The sequence below is a fragment of the Mustelus asterias genome, unplaced genomic scaffold (genome assembly GCF_964213995.1).
Source record: "Mustelus asterias unplaced genomic scaffold, sMusAst1.hap1.1 HAP1_SCAFFOLD_210, whole genome shotgun sequence".
Classification (NCBI taxonomy): Eukaryota; Metazoa; Chordata; class Chondrichthyes; order Carcharhiniformes; family Triakidae; genus Mustelus; species Mustelus asterias.
The window spans coordinates 186776-206534 of record NW_027590197.1 but is presented as its reverse complement, the minus strand read 5'-3'; the positions used below and the strand labels follow the sequence as shown (position 1 = coordinate 206534).

Sequence of the window (19759 nt, the reverse complement as noted above, 5' to 3'; positions counted from 1 at the left end):
CAGACAGTGACCCGAGGCTGGAATTGAACCCGGGTCCCTGGCGCTGTTAGGCAGCTGCACTAACCACTGCGCCACCAGGCCACATGTCAGTGCCATCGCCCGACTCCAGCCCAGTCTCAGCTCATCTGGAACCCTCACCCATTCCATTGTGACATCACACTCTCACCCATTCCATTGTGACGTCACACTCTCACCCATTCCATTGTGACATCACACTCTCACCCATTCCATTGTGACCTCACACTCCCACCCATTCCATTGTGACGTCACACTGTCACCCATTCCATTGTGACGTCAGGGCTTCACTCTCCGATCACAATCCCTGCCGGCCTCCCACATGCAGCCTCAATGGCGGCAGTCAGCCCGGGTCTAACACTACAAGCTGCCGCTCCATTTGGTACAAAGGGGGGGAACCGGGAAGTTCATTTCCGGGGTTTGGGTTTGAACAACATGTTTACAAAGCCTCTCCACCCACCCGCCACATTTATCATTCCTCGCACGCCGCCCTCTACCTCGTATTGATCTCGCTTCCAAGTTAAAACCATCCGTCTGTCCGTCGCCATTACCCGCACTGCGCATGCTTCAGGTCCCGCCCCTCATTCACTCTGATTGGTCGGAGGACCAGCCGCTCCCGCTCAGTCCTCCAGCCCCGCCCCCTCTTCCTATTGGTCCGGAGCTGCCGTCAATCAGTGCCGGGCATTGTGATGTGGAGCATGCGCAGTGTCATTGCTGTCCTTGGCGGTTGTTTGTCCCGGAGAAGCGGAGTCAGCGTTAGGCGGTGGCTGGGAGGATTTGGAAACACTTTGTGGATCCGCAAACCCTTCAGAATCATTGTCAGCTCCCTGGTTTGCAGCTGCGGGGCTTCTCCCTCCCTCCCTCCCGGGAACAGGCCCAGGTTAACGGCCCCATCCTGGCTCAGCCACTGGAGGATGGTTCACATCAGAGGATGGGGGAGGGGGACAATAAATAAGAGGTTACACTTTGGCCTCAAATCAATGAGGACTCTGATCTCTGGGAAGGAAGGAAACCCTGGGAGGTGGGCGGGGAGGATTCACAAACACCCGCTGGAGGCCCCAACACCCCCAATAAGACCCATTGGTTTTATTGTCAGTCTGCAGACAGGAGCTGGAGAACTGAATCCATGATGTGGAGATGCCGGCGTTGACTGGGGTAAACACAGTAAGAAGTTTAACAACACCAGGTTAAAGTCCAACAGGTTTATTTGGTCGCAAATGCCACTAGCTTTTGGAGCGCTGCCCCTTCGTCAGGTGGAGTGGAGAAATGCTCACAAACAGGGCATACAGAGACACAAACTCAATTTACAGAATAATGATTGGAATGCAGTCTTTACAGATATTCAAGTCTTAAAGGTACAAACAATGTGAATGGAGGGAGCATTAAGCACACGTTAAAGAGATGTGTATTGTCTCCAGACAGGACAGCCAGTGAGATTCTGCAAGTCCAGACAAGCTGTTCGGGTCAATGCGTCTAACCAGCACGTCTTTCAGAATGTGGGAGGAAACCGGAGCACCTGGAGGAAACCCACGCAGACACGGGGAGAATGTGCAAACTCCACACAGACAGTGACCCAAGCCGGCAATCAAATCTGGGTCCCTGGCGCTGTGAAGCAGCAGTGCTAACCACTGTGCTACCGTGCCTCCCAAAACATTAAATCTGTTTCTCTCGCCAGAGGTGCTGTCAGACCCGCGTGTTTTTACAGCACTTCCTGTTTGTATTTATGAGTTCAAGAGTCAGGCCAGAAGGAAATTTAAAGACAGTTTAGCCCGGTGGGCGAATGGAAGAGAGGGAAGGAGCAGAGACAGCTGATCAGATTGTCTCAATCTTGGTGACAAAGAAGCTCCATGAGCTCCTCACACTTGTTGGAGGTGAGGATGGAGGAGACGGGAGAGGGGGAAGCCCTTCAAATGGAACTAACATGTTTGAGGTATTAAAAGCATTCATCACACTGTGTTGAACATAAAGCTTGTGTATTTGAGTTCCACCCAAAATATAAACCTTCCAGCTGGGCTAGGATTTATCAGCAGAAACAGACACCAATGAAAATAGTCAGGACCTTGATGTGATTAAGAGCAAAATCCAGTCCTTGCAGTCGCTCGTGAACACGCTGGTGTTTCAGCAAGTGAGGTGACTGAGTGAATCCCTTCCCACACACGGAGCAGGTGAATGGCTTGTCCCCAGTGTGAATTCGCTGGTGCTTTACCAGGTTGGATGATTGACTGAATCTCTTACCACAATCAGAGCAGGTGAATGGTCTCTCCCCGGTGTGAACTCGCTGGTGTCTCTGCAGGGTGGATGAATCAATAAATCCCTTCCCACAACTGGAGCAAGTGAATGGCCTCTCCCCAGTGTGAACTCGCTGGTGTTTCAACAAGATGAATGACTGACTGAAGCCCTTCCCACACTCAGAGCAGGTGAACGGCTTCTCTCCGGTGTGACCTCGCTGGTGTTTTAGGAGGTTGAATGACTGGGTAAATCCCTTTCCACATTCGGAGCAGATAAATGGCCTCTCCCCATTATGAATTCTCTGGTGTTTCAGCAGGTCGGATGAATCAGTGAATCCCTTTCCACACTCAGAGCAGGTGAACGGGCTCTCTCCAGTGTGAACTCGCTGGTGTTTCAGCAGGATAGAAGAGGTAGGGAATCCCTTCCCACAATCAGAGCATCTGAATGGTCTCTCTCTAGTGTGAACTCTCTGGTGTGTCAGCAGGATTGATGAGGTAGCGAATCCCTTCCCACACTCATGACAGTTGAATGGCCTCTCCCCAGTGTGAACCCACCAGTGTTTCAGCAGATGCGATGAACAAATGAATCCCATCCCACACTTGGAGCAGGTGAACGGTCTCTCCCCAGTGTGAACTCGCCGGTGTGTCAGCAAGATGGATGAGGTAGTGAATCCCTTCCCACACTCAGAGCAGGTGAATGGTCTCAAGAACAAAGAACAATACAGCACAGGAACAGGCCCTTCGGCCCTCCAAGCCCGCGCCGCTCCCCGGTCCAGGATTGAATCCTGAATCCAGGATCCCCGGCCAATTTTCCAGCCTATCTACATACCAATATCCTATCCACCGAGCTGTCCCTCACAGCTACGATGCTTTGTTCATCACAACCTATTAACTCACCCCCACCCCCCCATTCCAGACCATGTGATCTCCAGGGAGAGGCGAAAACCCAGAGTGAAAACCCCAGGGCCAATATGGGGAAAAAGAATCTGGGAAATTCCTCTCCGACCCCCTGAGGCGATCGAAACGAGTCCAGGAGATCACAATGGCCCTGATCGGAAAATGCTTCCCAACCCTAGTCATTTCCACTTCCACAAACACCATATGAATTCCCTGCCCCCGAGACAGGTTCCCAACTATCCGCAGTCTCGCTCTGTACTGGCACCAGCAAGATGATCATAGAATGAAGCCTTGAAACGAGAAACAAGGAACAATTAGCCCGCGCCGCTCCCTGGTCCAAACTAGACCACTCTTTTGTATCCCTCCATTCCCACTCCGTTCATATAGCTGTCTAGATAAGTCTTAAACGTTCCCAGTGTGTCCGCCTTCACCACCTTGCCCGGCAACACATTCCAGGCCCCCACGACCCTCTGTGTGAAATATGTCCTTCTGATATCTGTGTTAAACCTCCCCCCCTTCACCTTGAACCTATGACCCCTCGTGAACGTCACCACCGACCCGGGGAAAAGCTTCCCACCGTTCACCCTATCTATGCCTTTCATAATTTTATACACCTCTATTAAGTCTCCCCTCATCCTCCGTCTTTCCAAGGAGAACAACCCCAGTTTCCCCAATCTCTCCTCATAACCAAGCCCCTCCATACCAGGCAACATCCTGGTAAACCTCCTCTGTACTCTCTCCAAAGCCTCCACGTCCTTCTGGTAGTGTGGCGACCAGAACTGGACGCAGTATTCCAAATGCGGCCGAACCAACGTTCTATACATCTGCAACATCAGACCCCAACTCTTATACTCTATGCCCCCTCCTATAAAGGCAAGCATGCCATATGCCTTCTTCACCACCTTCTCCACCTGTGACGTCACCTTCAAAGATCTGTGGACTTGCACACCCAGGTCCCTCTGCGACTCTACACCCTTTATGGTTCTTCCATTTATCGTGTAGCTCCTCCCTACATTATTCCCACCAAAATGCATCACTTCTCATTTATCAGGATTGAACTCCATCTGCCATTTCCTTGCCCAAATTTCCAGCCTATCTATATCCTTCTGTAGCCTCTGACAATGTTCCTCACTATCTGCAAGTCCTGCCAGTTTTGTGTCGTCTCTCTCCAGTGTGATTGTGTCGATGAGTTTTCAGTTCAGATGGAAATCTGAATCTCTTCCCACAGTCTCCACATTTCCATTGTTTCTCCCTGTTGTGACTGCATTTATGTTTCAACAGGCCAGATGATCGGCTGAATGTTCGTCCACACACAGAACACGTGTACAGTTTCTCTCCACTGTTAACCGTGCTTTCCCCTTCCATGTTCAAAACCCAATGATATTCAGATTACACTAATTTAGGCGATAGCGTCGGATCCTGATGCGATGTTTGGTTTGAGTTTTCTCCCTTCCACTCCTGCGCTTCTAATATCCTGTAAGAAAAAGTCCAAAGTTAAAAATTGAAGCAAACTTGGTTTGAGTTTACTGTGTGTAAATCCTCCCCTTCTCACCCTCTGGAAAAGGAGACTCCAAAATCTATCAATGTCAGTCCAGGATAGAAATTCACATTTTCTCACAGGGACAGTGATAACCGTGCCTGTGTCCTGCTCCCGAGAAAGATGACATCCATTAACCCAAGTCTATCAGTGTTTCTCCTTCACTATTTCATGTGATGTGGTTTTATTGCCAAGACCAGCATTTATTTCCTGCCCCTGAGGAGGGCAGTTAGAGACTGAATCGCATGTTGACAAGTCTATGGAGAGACAGCAGATTCCCATGAATAAACAGGATGGGTTTTTAAAATTGTTCACAGCTGTAATGGTTACTCAAGTGAAATTATATTCCAGATTTTCCAGCGTTTTGTGAATTCTATTTAAACCCCCCCAGCTCCATGATGGGACTTGAACCCATCCCCAGAACATGAGGCTGTGTCACTGATATTACCACCACCTCCCCGATTTTAGAGCTGCTGCAATTACCCCCCGGGTCGGTGCAAACTTGGGCCCGGGGGTTCCTTATTCTGGGTTTTGAGGCCTCCTCCACTAACTGTTTCTGAAGCCTCTGCACCCACTTCCCCGCCTCCCTGCAGCTCCAGCACCCACACTGCGCATGGGCCAGTCCGAATCCGCACAGCGCATGCTCCACTCAGAATCAGGTACTGCGCCTGCGCAGGCGGCTGCTATTGTGACAATACGGCACATTCTCTCTCGCTGCGAATGCTGGGTAAGAGGACCGCCATAGGAAGGAGATAATGTTCAACACAAAATTGTGCTTTGTCATCCAATTACGATCAGAACTACAGGGTTAATATATAAAATTATTCAACCAATTGATACATCTACCAATGTGCGTGGTGGAATTGTTACTGGATGAGCATTCCAGAGACCCAGGGTCCTTTTAGAGTCTTCCCCACTCTGTCGTAGGTTGCAGCACAATATAGTTGGGTTGGTCACATGGGCAGAACAGTGGTCGACTTCAAAATATATCACCATTCCGTCACAGTCGCTGGGACAAAATCCTGGAATTCCCTCCCTAACCACATTGTAGGTAAACCCACAGCACACGAGCTGCAGTGATTCAAGAAGGTAGCTCACCACCACCTTCTTAAGGGCAACTCGGGATGGCCAACTAGCGACGCCCATGTCCCACAAATGAATAAAAAAAATATGGTATTTAATCTTGATAAGTGCGAAGTGATGCACTTTGGAAGAAGTAACAAGACAAAGAAATAATTAATGAATGGAAGGACACGAGGTAAAATCAGAGGAGCAGATGGGGATCTTGGGGTACTTATTCACTTAAGGTAACAGAGCAGCTGAATAGAATAGATAAGAAGGCATATGAGACACTTGCTTTTATCAGTCGTGGCATACAGTATAAGAACAAAGAGATAATGTTGGAGCTGTACAGAATGTTGGTTAGGCCACAGCTGGAGTACCGTGTGCAGTTCGAGTCACCTCACTCCAGGAAGGATGTGATTGCACTGGAGGGGGTACAGAGGAGATTCACCAGGATGTTGCCTGGGATGGAACATTTGAGCTATAAGGAGACTGGATAGGTTTGGAGTGTTTACTTCAGAGCAGAGAAAGCTGAGGGGGACATGATTGTGGTGTATAAGATTATGAAGGATATGGATCGGGTGAGTAGAACCCTTGGTTGAGGGGGTCAATCATGAGGGGACATAGTTTTAGGGTGCCTGACAAGAGATTCAGAGGGAAGTTGAGAAAAAAAAAATCAGAGGGTGGTGGGAATCTGTAATAAACTGCCTGGGAAGGTAGTGGAGGCTGGAAACTTAACAACCTTTAAAAAGTATTTGGATGAGCACTTGAAATATTATAGCATTCAGATAAGGATCTGGGACAGGTGCTGGAAAATGGGATTAGCATGGGGTTTAGTGGTAGCTATTGTTGGTGCAGACTCGATGGGTCGAAGGGTGTTTTCTGCACTGTATGACTCTGACTGTAAATCTCACTCAGTCTCTTTCACTCTAACAGTCTCTGTCTGTGTCTCTATTTCACTCTTTTGGTCTTTGTTCTATTTGCTCACTGTCTTTGTGCAACTAAATTTCACTGGATTGATTCCTGAGATGAGGTGGTTGTCCTTGGAGGACATTCAGTGGGATGAGTCTGTCCTCTCTGAAATTCAGAATAATGAGAAGTGATATAATTGAAAAGGGAGGGAAAAGGAAGGATCAGGAAAGCAGCAAACACTTGATGTTGTTCCAGGAAAAGTGGGGTCTGGTGGTGTGGATGTCAGGTTTTACACAGCATATGGTCAGCCTGTGGATTCACCCAGGATGCAGAATCTCTGAATGATTCTATTCAAATCACCCGGAGAGGAACCTTTGAGAGGAAGCACCTAAGAAGAAGCAGCACATAAAGATATCCAAACACAGAGATCCAAACACACTCTCTCTCCCTGTCTCTTACACAGACATGGGCAAACATAGAGACATACCCACAACCAAACAGACATCTTCATTCATAGACACACACCCACACAGATAATTCCAGCCCTATCATGTGGAGAATATAGCCCATTCTGACTAATACTGGAGATGAAATAACAGTGGCTTTACAAACTACGATGTTTGAGAAATTCAAGTAACCATTACCCGTCAGGGACAGTGAGCAGTTCGGATTACCCATTTCCACTCCTTTCTCTAAACTTGAATCTATATTGAACAACATCTGGGACAGCAGCAGTGACAAATCACTAACACTGAGCTGCCTCTTGTCAGCCTGGGTGAAGAGCCCTGCTGGGGGATAGTGTAAATTACAGAACAACATCCTTGGGTAATCAGTGTCTCTGGGTTCTGGAATTACAGAAGATGCTAATTCCCCTCACATTGATGGTCCAGTTAATGAAGAGAATTCTAAGACAGGTTTCAAGCATAAAGAATATAATGTTGTTTCGAATCTGTCATCCTGGCCTCATTCATTACTGCTCCAATGTCCTGGGAAATGTGCTGCACCACATCCAGCAGGTACCACAGACACTGTTCATCTTTTTCAACATGTGGATTCGAATCCAGGTCCCCAGAACATTAGCTGGGTTTCTGGATTAATAGTCTATCGATAATACCATTAGACATCGCCTCCCCCAAATGTGTTCCCTTTAGAACAAAGAAGCTGAAATGGAGATTTCATGGATCTGTTCAAGATGATCGGGGTGGGGACGGGTGGTTTGATAGAGCAGATCGGAAGAAACTGTTCCACTGATGCGGGTCAGTAACCAGAGGACTGGGATTGAAGATAATTAAAGAAAGACAGACTGGCATCAATATCGCACATTTCCCAACCAGCAGGAATCACAATGGGATCATTGTTATAATGAAGGCTGAATGGCCGAATGCTGCTCCTACGGCTTATGGTCTATTCCTTAGTTCCCTCGAAACGGGGATAATCCCAGCCTCCCAAATGAAGATGCAGTCATTCAAAAATTAAAACAAAGTTGATGTTTTTTTATTTTTAACCCAGAATACTAATATCTAAATCTGCACTGGATATTGTTAACATCAGACCCCAATAAATATAGTTCAGTTCTGGATGTGATTAACAGCAAACTCCAATCTGGCTGGTGTGTCAGCACGTTGGATGACTGATTGAATCCTTTCCCATACTTGAAGCAGATGAATGGTTTCTCCCCAGTGTGAACTCGCTGGTTTACAGTGAGAGGAGATGATTGTCTGAACTCAGTCCCACAGTGAAAGCATCTGAACGGACTCGAGTGTGAACCCGTTGATGGGTCATCAAGTTCCCAAAACTTTTAAAGCACTTTCCACAGTCTGGGCATTTAAAGGGTCTCTCGTCAGTGTGAATCCGTTGATGGCAGATCAGGTTCGAAGAGTTAGCGAATTCCTTCCCACATTTGGAGCAGGTGAACGGGTTATCCTCAGTGTGAATCCGCTGGTGTGTCAACAGTTCTGTTGATGTAATGAATGCCTTCTCACACTCAGAGCAGGTGAATGGTCTCTCTCCAGAGTGAATTCGCTGGTGAATCAGAAGGTGAAACGACCGGCTGAATTTCTTCCCACACTCGGAGCAGGTGAATGGTCTCTCCCCAGTGTGAACTCGCTGGTGTGTCACCAGGTGGGTTGACTGAGTGAATCCCATTTTGCACTCGGAGCAGGTGAATGGTCTCTCTCCCGTGTGAACTCGCTGGTGTGACACCAGGTGGGCTGACTGAGTGAATCCCACCTTGCACACAGAGCAGGTGAAAGGTCTCTCCCCAGTGTGAATTCGCTGGTGTCTCACCAGGTGGGACAACTGAGTGAATCCTTTCCCACACTCGGAGCAGGTGAACGGTCTCTCCCCAGTGTGACACCGTCGATGAATTTCCAGCTCTGATGGGGAACTGAATCCCTTGCCACAACACTCACATTTCCACAATTTCTCCCCACCGTGACTGCATTTATGTTTTGACAGGCCAGATAAACGGCTGAATCCTCGTCCACACACGGAACACGTGTACAGTTTCTCCCCACTGTGAGCGGTGCTTTTTCCTTCCATGTTCAAAATCCAATGATACGCATATTACGATAAATTGGGCGACTCTGTCTGATCCTGATGTGATGTTTGGTTTCAGTTTTCTGACTGCAAATCCTCACCTTTGAATATGCTGTGAAATTGATTTAAAAAAGAAAAGAGAGTGAGAGAAAACCCACAAAATCACCAAGGCAGGTTGTGAAATGGAGCTGAATGAATCTGGTAATTTGTGGGGCCGGCACTGGGAAAAAGAGACCAAGAAAACTGATGGATTGTCATAAAAACCCAACTGGTTCACTAATGTCCTTCAGGGAAGGGAACCTTTGAGCCAGTCTGAACCTATACAAGACCAGAGCTTCAATGTGAAGAGGCAGCGGATGGGCGGGATTAAGAGATGTGGGAGGAGAAGAGGTGAAGGAGTGGATACATCTACAACCAGATAGAAACTCCCAAACCCTCAACCTCCACCATTTAGAAAGACCAGGTTCACAGGTGAATGTGAACATCATCACCTCAAAGTCACACAGCATCGCGACTGGACTGAGATCCTGTCCTGGATTCGGAGAAGTTTCCTCCATTTAAAGAGTGAGAAACATGAAACGATTGTCTTCAGTCCGTGCTACAAACTCCACCCCGTGGACACTGACAGCATCCCACTCTGGTGCTGAAGCAGGCTGTTTACAACCAGCTTCAAATATTTATTTTCTAAATCTGACTTTGCAGGGTCGACAAGGCCGTTTCCCGTGTCAAGGCCCATGCCTGGTCTGCCCATTTCCATACCTTTTTAGTAACTTTGTACCAGTTGGGTATAACTGAGAGGCTTGCTGTGCCATATCAGAGGGAATTTAAGATTCAACCACATTGCAGATCTGGAGATACATGTAGGCCAGACCAGGTGAAGATGGCAGATTTGTTTTTCCCTAAACAGCACCAGTGAACCCAATGGGCTTTTATGATAATCAATAATGATTTTTTTGCTCATCATTAGCCTTTCAAATTCAAACTTGTATTCAATGTAAATTCCACCACCTGCCATGGCAGGATTTGAACCTCAGTTCCCAGAACATTACTCTGGGTCTCACCCCCCACCCCCGATGCCCTTCCAACCACACACCTGTTCCATCTCCAAGAATGGGTTTCCATCGGTGAGGGGGCTGGGACCACACACTGCATACTTCTTTGAAAACATGTATTGATATCCTCATAGCTATTTCTAAAATTATTAAAATGGGAGAAATAGCTGAATCTGAGAGTGTTTCTGACCCCTGAACAAATGGAGCAATCTGGGAGACACAAAGAAACTCACACCTCATTCTCCCAGAAGCGACATTTTGATTCTGGATCATGTGAAACACAATTGTTCTCTGTGATCTCTGCACTGTAAATCTTTCCTTTCTCTGTCCATCTTCTATGTATTAATGCATCCATCATTACGAAGTGCTTCGAAAGGTTAGTCATGGCACAAATCAGTCCGGTCTCCCAGACTGCCTGGATCCACTACAGTTCACTACCGCCGCAACAGGTCCACAGCAGACACCATCTCCCTGACCCTGCACTCAACCCTGGAACCACCAAGATAACAAAGCACCCATTTCAGACTCCTATTTATTGACTACAGCTCAGCCTTCAACACCATTATTCCTACGAAACACATCTCCAAATTCCGTGGCCTGGCCTTAGCTCCTCTCTACGACTGGGTCCAAGACTTCCTAACACTCAGATCAGTAAGAATAGGCAACAACACCTCCTCCACGATCATCCTCAACACTGGTGCCCAACAAGGCTGTGTCCTCAGCCCCTTACTATACTCCTTATACACCTATGGCTGAGTGGCCAAATTCCCCCCCAACTTGATTTTCATGATTGCTGATGACACCACCGCAGTGGGTCGGATCTCAAACAATGATGAGACAGAGAACAGGAATGAGATAGAGAATCTGGTGAACTGGTGCGGTGACAATAATCTCTCCCTCAATGTCAACAAAATGAAGGAGATAGTCATCGCCTTCAGGAAGCGTAGTTGGGGACATGCCCCTGTCTACATCAACAGAGATGAAGTGGAAATGGTCGAGAGCTGAGTTTCTAGGTGACCAGATACCAACAACCTGTCCTGGTCCCTCCATGCCAATGCTACAACTAAGAAAGCCCACCAATGCCTCTGCTTTCTCAGGAGGCTAAGGAAATTTGGCATGTCCGTGACGATTTTCACCAACTTTTATAGATACACCATAGAAAGCATTCTTTCTGGTTGTATCACAGCTTGGCGTGGCTCCTGCTCTATCCAAGAACACAAGAAACTACAATGGGTCATGACTGAAGCCTAGTCCATCACGCAAACCAGCCTCCCACCCCTTGACTCTGTCTACACTTACCGCGACCTCGGAAAAGCAGCCAGTATAATCAATGAACCCCACACATCCCAGACATTCTCTCTTCCAACTTCTTCCCTCGGGAAAAAGATACAAAAGTCTGAGGTCCCGTACCAATCGACTCAAGAACAGCTTCGCCCCTGCTGCCATCAAACTTTTGAATGGACCTCCTTTAAGTTTATCTTTCTCTACACCCTAGCTCTGACTGTAACACAACATTCTGCACACTCTCCTTTCGTTCTCTATCTACGGTATGCTTTATCTGTATGGCGTGCAAGAAACAATACTTTTCACTTCATACTATTACATGGTGGCACAGTGGTTAGCACTGCTGCCTCACAGCACCAGGGACCCAGATTCGATTCCCGGCTTGGCTCACTGTCTGTGTGGAGTTTGCATGTTCTCCCTGTGTCTGCGTGGGTTTCTTCCGGGTGCTCCGGTTTCCTCCCACACTCCAAAGATGTGCAGGTTAGGTTAATTGGCCATGCTAAAATTCTCCCTCAATTCTCCCTCTGAACAGGTGCTAGAGTGTGGCGACGAGGGGATTTTCACAGGACCTTCATCGCAGTCTGAATGTAAGCCTACTTGTAACTAATAAATAAACTTTGTGTGACAATAATAAATCAAATCAAATGGCGCAACATTGAGTTTCCACATTTGGAGTGTCTGTGAGTAAACTAAAGTTAATTCTCACTTAGAGTCATAGAGGTTTACAGCATGGAAACAGGCCCTTCGGCCCAACTTGTCCATGCCACCCCTTTTTTTAAACCCCTAAGCTAGTCCCAATTGCCCGCATTTGGCCCATATCCCTCTATAGCCATCGTACCCATTTCCTTCCCTAAAGGACATTAGTGAACATACATACGGATGTATGAATTACGAGCAGGAGTAAGCCTTGAAGTATTGGGTCGTATGCCACTGCTTATAAAGGACGAATCAAATCAAAAACATCTTTCTGGTCACAGACAGATGTGAGATGAGAAATCAATGTGGAATAAGTTACCTTCCGCCCCTCCTGTAGATAACATATCCCCCTAACATGGCTCACACTGGCCCTGTCTTAGTGTTGTTTCTGAAAATTTCATGCATTCCCTCCTGACTTGACTGGACAGCCTCATCTATTCATTACCAACTTGAGTTTCGCTAAATCCCTGTCTCAGCTGAGGTTTCTAGAACTTTCATTCATTCCTTTATTTTCTTTAGACTTGACTGTCAGCGTCCCTCATTTAACCCATGAAAAACTTTGGTGTATATAAACCCCTGTCCTCTGCATCAAGTCCCACACACTCACCTATCACCATGTCCTCACCATGGGGCTGCAGTGGTTAGCACTGCTGCCTCACAGTGGGTTCAATTCATGGCTTGGGTGACTGTGTGTGTGGAGTCTGCACGTTCTCCCCATGTCTGCATGGTTTTCCTCCCACAGTCAGAAAGGCTTGCTGGTTAGGTGCATTGACCCGAACAAGTGCCGGAGTGTGACAACTAGAGGAATTTTACAGGAACTTGCAGTGTTAATATAGGCTAAGCCTACTTGTGACACTAATAAATAAAGTTTAAAACACTGACCCACACAGGCTCCCGGTTAAACAACTCAATTTAAAACATTGCATCTTTTTTTGCAAATCCTTCCATGACATTATTGTTTCCTATTTCCAGTCACACAGATGTTTGAATCTTTTTCTACAGACACACTTACAATCAGGTTCTGATGAATGGAGTGACTCTGGCAGGTTTTGATCTGATGTCTGGTTTGAGTTTCCCTTCAAATTTTGTCGTCAAATTTCCTGTAAAAAAAGATCATCACTGTCAGTCAAGAATAGAAATTAAGTGAGAAACATTTCTCTTGGGTTGAGTTTTCTGTGTGTAAATCCTCCCCTTCTAACTCCCTGTAAAAGGAGTTTCCAAAGTCCATCCCTGTCAGTCCAGGAGAGAAATTCACAACATTCTCTCCTCCTGCTGACAGGGAGAACCGCGCATGCGCACTATTGCCCATCGCCCCGAGAAAGATGGCCTCCGTCAACTCGGGGCCTCCAACTCGGCATCTGCGGTCGCGGCCCCGAATGGTTGGAACGCGGCACTGAGCAGTTATTATTCGGGTTCTCCTGTCTCCACTGGGTGCTTATGAAGTCTCCCCATCCACCCCGCCGCCTGCATTACCCTCCATAATAAGCCGTTTCCCTGGAAACCCGGAGCCGATATAACCGCCCTCCTGCTACTGCGGGAGCAACATCCACTGCGCATGCACTTTGGATCTACAGTACGCATGCGCAAGGTCTGTTGTAAGGATAGATCATATTCCGATTCACTGTGAATGCTGGGTAAGATAGCCACCATTGAGGTATGTTATTGCTTTAAAAAAATTATGTTTTGTGATTCAATTACAACTGAAGCCAAAGCACCAAGGTATAAAATGAAAATAACTAATACAGCAGCTAATGTCAACAGGCACCACAGTTCTGTCCTGAGTTTAATTAATCGCGGAACAAACGTCCACACCTGAAGATCATAGAAATCATAGAAACCCTACAGTGCAGAAGGAGGCCATTCGGCCCATCGAGTCTGCACCGACCACAATCCCACCCAGGCCCTACCCCCACATATTTTACCCGCTAATCCCTCTAACCTATGCATCTCAGGATTCTAAGGGGCAATTTTTAACTTGGTCAATCAACCTAACCCGCACATCAAGATGAACTCCTTGGACTGTCAGCTGGTGTAACAAACTGATTGATTTACCATCCACCCCCTCTCCACACACACACACACGGACTTGACAATAAGAATGAACTCATGGTTGATCAATTCCTTCGAACTTTTAAAGCTTGTATGTTAATAGGAGGGGAAACTGAATAAATCCATTTGCACACATAATGTACCTGAATGGTCTCTTTCTGGTGTGACTGTGCTGCTGTCAATAGGGTAACTGACCACTTACATTCCAGAACTGACATTCTGCTGGGTCAGCATTGCCCTGTTTCCAAGACCAACATTGAGGGGCGGCAGGGTGGCTAGCACTGCTGTCTCACAGCGCCAGGGAACCGGGTTCGATTCCCGGCTTGGGTCACGATCTGTGTGGAGTCTGTACATTCTCCCCGTATCTGCATGGGTTTCCTTCCACAATCCAAAGATGTGCGGGTTAGGTGGATTGGCTATGCTAAAAATTGCCAGGGGAACTAGCTAGGGTAAATGCATGGGGTTACGGGGATAGGGTCTGGGTGGGATTGTGGTCAGTGCGGGATTGTGGTCAGTGCAGACTCGATGGGCTGAATGGGCTTCTTCTGCTCTGTAGGATTCTATGATCCTTGAAATGCTATGAAATCAACTGCATAATTGAATAGTTTTTCTTCCAAAATTTTTGGGAGAAAATCCCCACCTGACTGTTCATGTTATTGGGTCAAGAAACTTGTTAATTTTAAAAATGTCCATGAATACTGCAGAGGCTTCTGCAACTCTTCCGATATTGTTTTTTGTTAACTCAGATTTTTCAAAAAGAGAATTGAAAGGAGAAATATGCGTGTTTTTATGAAGGGGAACAATATTGGGACTAATTGCATAATTCTTTGAAAATAAGCTGGCATTGACATGATGTGTCTCCTCATGAGCTATGTTATTTCACGATTGTTAGATCAATGTCTCTCCAACATTCCAAAATATCCAGTCCGAATTCTATTTCCGCAAATCAAGGTCGTGAACTACAGCATGACGACACAGTTTGAAATACTCTGCAGTCCCTTTGAGATGCTGAGTACTCTAGTTAGTTTTTTTAATAGTTCCAGGATAACCGCTCTCTCAGCTTCCATTGATTCAGCATAATGGAAACTGTGAATTGAAACCTGTCAGCATTTGAAAGATATTCACAAATAGTTGGAGGATTTCTTTCAGTTGGGATCTTTCTCTGTTCTGTCCACTCGAGGTGTTAGATAACAGACTTTCTCCTGTGAATATCCAGCTGGAGTATTGGGCCCTGATCTGTTTCCTTGTTCATCTTGTTGACTCTAAATATTGAATCTTGTGGTTTCAGACACCAGATAATCAAGCTCTCAACAACAGATTGTCTTTTACTGACTTTATTAACTACAGTGTACAGTTACCCCATTCAGAGAACAGGGAGAATGTTGGGGTAGACTCCTCCTGGTTTGAGTGTGTCGAAGCTGTCAATGATTTTATTGTTTTCTGTGGATCCTCTACTGACAGACGTGGGATCAACATGGACATCCGTAGAACTGGCAGTTTATGATGTTGTTTTATAGTGCTCGTGGCGTGGGGTGGGGGCGGGGGGTGAACTCTGCAGCCAATCTACCTCTGGTCTTCCTCTGCTGCTGCTCCACCTCTGGTCTTGCTCTGCCACCGCTCCACTTCTGATCTTCCTCTCGATACCTCGGATGTTGAGAGTTTGGTGATGATGGTCCTTGAAACTGAACCAAATTTCAGTGCTGCCTCCACACATGCCGGTCACCACAGTGTTTTCTCCAGAGAGATGGTCCGCAGTGCAGAAGATTGTGAGGATATATTTTACGGGGTCCGTGTATCATTTGTATTGACCACCTTGATGTTGTTTGCCCTGAGACAGTCTCCCATCGGGAAACTTCAACACATTGGACTTGGTCTCTTGAAATAAGTCATGAATATGGATTGTTAATAAACTCCTGTCCTGCTTCTTGTGCTGTCCCCATAATAAGAGCCTGCCGACCTGAAAATGACACATCAATCCCTTCTCTTTGTCCTTTAACAACTCCTTTACCAATGCTAATATTTCCCCCAGTGACCTGAGCCCTTATCCTGTGCAACAACCTTGTGTACGGCACCTTATCAAATAGCTTTTAGAAATTCAATCATACAATATTCTCTGGTTCCCCTTTATCTAACCTGTTAGTTACATCCTCAACAAATCCTACTGGATTTGTCAAATTCTTTCATAAACCAATGTTAACTTTGTCCAATCATGTTCTACTTTTCTAATTGTATTTTTACCACTTCCTTCATGATAGATGCCAATATTTTCCTGATGACTGATGTCAGGCTAAATAGCCTGTCATCCCCTGTTTCCTTTCTCCTGCTTTTATTATTGGGATTACATTTTCCACTTTCCAATCCATTGGTACCACTGCAGAATCTAGAGAATTTTGGAAAATCACTGGCAGTGCTTCGAGTATCAGTGCAGTCACCTCTTCCCAGATCCTGGAATGCAGACCGTATGATCCAGGGGATTTGTCAGCTTTCTATCCCAGTAACAGGAGATGAATTAGTCTCCTCTCATCTTGGAGAAATCAAGGAGTTGGGATAAAATGATGGAAACAAAAGTGATTCATTGGACACCAAACCCAATGTTCAGAAACTCAGAATTCAGTCAGATTGAACATAGTTCAGTCCTGGGTCTGATTTTTAAAATTCATTCGTGGCACATGGGCATCACTGGCTGGGCAGCATTTATTGCCCAATTCGTATTTGCCTTGAGAAGGTGGAGCTGCGCTGCCTTCTTGAATCACTGTAGTCCACATGCTATGGATTCATAGAATCATAGAATTCCTACAATACAGAAGGCGTCCATTCGGCCCATCGTGTCTGTTCCAACAACAATCCCACCCAGGCCCTATTCCCATAACCCTGCTAATCCCCCTGACACTAAGGGGTGATTTAGCATAGCCAATCCACCTATTGTGGGTTGACCCACAATGCCGTTATGGAGGGAATTCCACGGTTTTGACCCAGTGACTGCGAAGGAACGGCGATTATATTTCCAAGTCAGGATGGTGAGTGACTGGGAGGGGAACTTGCAGGTGGGGGTGTTCCCATGCATCTGCTGCCCTTGTCCTTCTAGATGGAAGTAGTCGTGGGTTTTGAAGGTGCTGTCGAAGGATCTTTGGTGAATTGCTGCAGTGCATCTTGTAGATAGTACACACTGCTGCTACTGAGTGTCAGTGGTGGAGAGAGTGGATGTTGGTAGATGTGGTGCCAATCAAGCGGGCTGCTTTGTCCTGGATGGTGTCGAGCTTCTTGAGTGTTGTTGGAGCTGCACCCATACAGGCAAGTGGGGAGCATTCCATCACACTCCTGACTTGTAGATGGTGGACAGGCTTTGGGGAGTCAGGAGGTGAGTTACTCGCTTCTGACCTGCTCTTGTAGTCATTGTGTTTATGTGGCGAGTTTCTGGTCAATGGTAACCCCAAGGATGTTGACAGTGAGGAAATCAGTGATGGTAACACCATTGAATGTCAAGGGCCGGTAGTTAGAGTGTCTCTTACTGGTGACTAACAGCAGAATCCAACCCCTGTAATCACTTGTGAATTTGCTGATGTCTCAGCAGGTGGGATGACTGAGTGAGTCCCTTCCCACACTCGGAGCAGGAGAACGGTCTCTCCCCAGTGTGAACCCGCTGGTGTCTCTGCAGGGTGGATGAACGACTAAATTTCTTCCCACACGTGGAGCAGCTGAACGGTCTCTCCCCAGTGTGAACCTGCTGGTGTGTCAGATGCTGGGATGACGTAGTGAATCCTTTCCCACACGTGGAACAGACAAATGGTTTCTCTCCACTGTGAACACGATTGTGTTCAGCAAGGTGGGATGAACAAGTGAATCCCTTCCCACACTCAGAGCATGTGAATGGTCTCTCTCCTGTGTGCACACGGAGATGTTCAGTGAAGTTGGATGAACACCTGAATCTCTTCCCACACTCAGAACAGGTGAATGGTCTTTCCCCCGTGTGCACTCGGAGGTGTTTTGAATGTTGCGATGAAGACGCAAATCTCTTCCCACACATGGAGCAGATGAACGGTCTCTCTCCTGTGTGAAGTCCCTGATGTTGAATTAAACACCCAGAGCTCCTAAAGCTTTTCCCACAGTCAAAGCATTTGAAAGGTTTCTCCTCAGTGTGAATTCGTTGGTGTGACACAAGGCTGGATGGCTGAGTGAATCCCTTCCCACAGTTGGAGCAGATGAATGGCCTCTCCCCAGTGTGACTGCGTCGATGAGTTTCTAGGTGGGATGGACAACTAAACCCCTTCCCACAGTCCCCACATTTCCACGGTTTCTCCATGGTGCCCTGGTGTCTCTCCAGGTTGGATGATCAGCTGAGGCCTCATCCACACACAGAACACATGTATCGTTTCTCCTCGCTGTGAATGGTGTGATTTTTTTTCAGGCTGTGTAACTGGTTAAAGCTCTTTTCACAGTCAGTTCACTGGAACACTCTCACTCGGGTGTGTCTGTGTCGGTGCTTTTCCAGTCACACTGATGTTTGAAATCTTTTCCCACAGATAGAACAGAAAAACATTTCTCCATCCATATTCAAAGGCCGAAGATATTCAGGTCCTAATGAATCGAGTGACTCTGTCAGATCTCAATGTGATGTTTGGTTTGGATTTCCTGTCTGAAAATTCTCCAGTGTGAATGCCCTGTAAAAGGACATTACACAAATGATTCACTGAAAGTGCAGGCATAAATCCAAAACTGACAACTCTAGTTTCTTTGGAATATTTTTTCCTCTCTTGTTCTCCAAGTTGCTGACACAACTCACAAAGTAAATCACATTCCACAAACTGTCCCTCCTCCCAATGTGATTCACTGGATTTCAGTGCAATCTCCATCATTTCCTTTCTCCTCCCAGTTTTCTCCTTTCCTTTATTCTGCCTGGGTTCAATTCTCCAGCTGCTGAGTGAAGAATGAGAATAAAATCAATGAGTGAATAATTATCTCTCCGATCACTGGGACCATGAAGTCCCACCCACTCTCTACTCCCACACCAAGAAAGTTGTGCATGCGCTCTGCCAGTCATCAAACTAGGATGGTAACTGTTAACCTGGGCCTGTCCCCATAAAGCCCCAGCGCTGTAAACTCAGGAATTTGATATTCTTATTGCGAGTTCCATACATCACGTGTTTCTGAAGCTTCCCAGCCGACCCACAGCTCCAATTCCTCCCCTGCACCAAAATCTGCTCCTACTATCTGAGCCACCTGTTCCTCCTCAGTCCACCTCCACCAACCTCACTGAGCGTGCTCAGAGCACAGTGCCATCCCAGTTTGGTGCACTAGGCTCCTGGAGTTATTGACGGTGGACCTTCAGCATGCCTTTTGTCTCATGTCTTTTTGAAATCCAAGTACACAACACCCACTGGTCGCCCTTCATCTACCCGATGAGTCACAGCCTCAAAAAACCCAAAGAACCTTATCAAGCACAATTTTGCTTTTGTAATACCATGCTACTTGTTTGATCATACTCATATTTC

General features: G+C 46.7%; 2 protein-coding genes across 3 annotated transcripts in view; one reads left to right on the top strand and one right to left on the bottom strand.

Annotated features, from left to right (window-relative positions):
• Window positions 1-19759, top strand: part of LOC144485689 (uncharacterized) — a 259005-nt gene that overhangs the window by 106355 nt on the left and 132891 nt on the right. The window contains exon 2 of one of the 2 annotated variants that reach the window (XR_013496184.1): window positions 1434-1650. The exons of the other annotated variant lie outside the window; for it this stretch is intronic. The gene's annotated coding sequence lies outside the window, so the exon portion shown is untranslated. Of the gene's footprint in view, window positions 1-1433; window positions 1651-19759 lie in introns of those variants that run through there. 2 annotated transcript variants of the gene reach the window in all.
• Window positions 1881-18801, bottom strand: LOC144485656 (uncharacterized). Its single transcript, XM_078203753.1, has 3 exons — window positions 17888-18801; window positions 8350-8989; window positions 1881-2941 (listed from the first exon to the last, which is right to left on the bottom strand). The coding sequence occupies exons 1-3, from the start codon at window positions 18568-18570 to the stop codon at window positions 2039-2041; spliced, it is 2226 nt and encodes a 741-aa protein (XP_078059879.1). The 5' UTR covers window positions 18571-18801; the 3' UTR covers window positions 1881-2038.

Bases quoted from the DNA above. Each gene is read 5' to 3' on its own strand.
- LOC144485656 (XM_078203753.1), bottom strand. From the start codon at position 18,570: ATGGAGAAACCGTGGAAATGTGGGGACTGTGGGAAGGGGTTTAGTTGT. The intron at 8,990-17,887 runs GTTCTCCTGCTC...CACTGGGGAGAG, and splicing joins GTTCACACTGGGGAGAGACC to ACCGTTCACCTGCTCCGAGT. The intron at 2,942-8,349 runs TAAACCAGCGAG...TTCTTGAGACCA, and splicing joins ACAATCATCTCCTCTCACTG to TTCACCTGCTCTGAGTGTGG.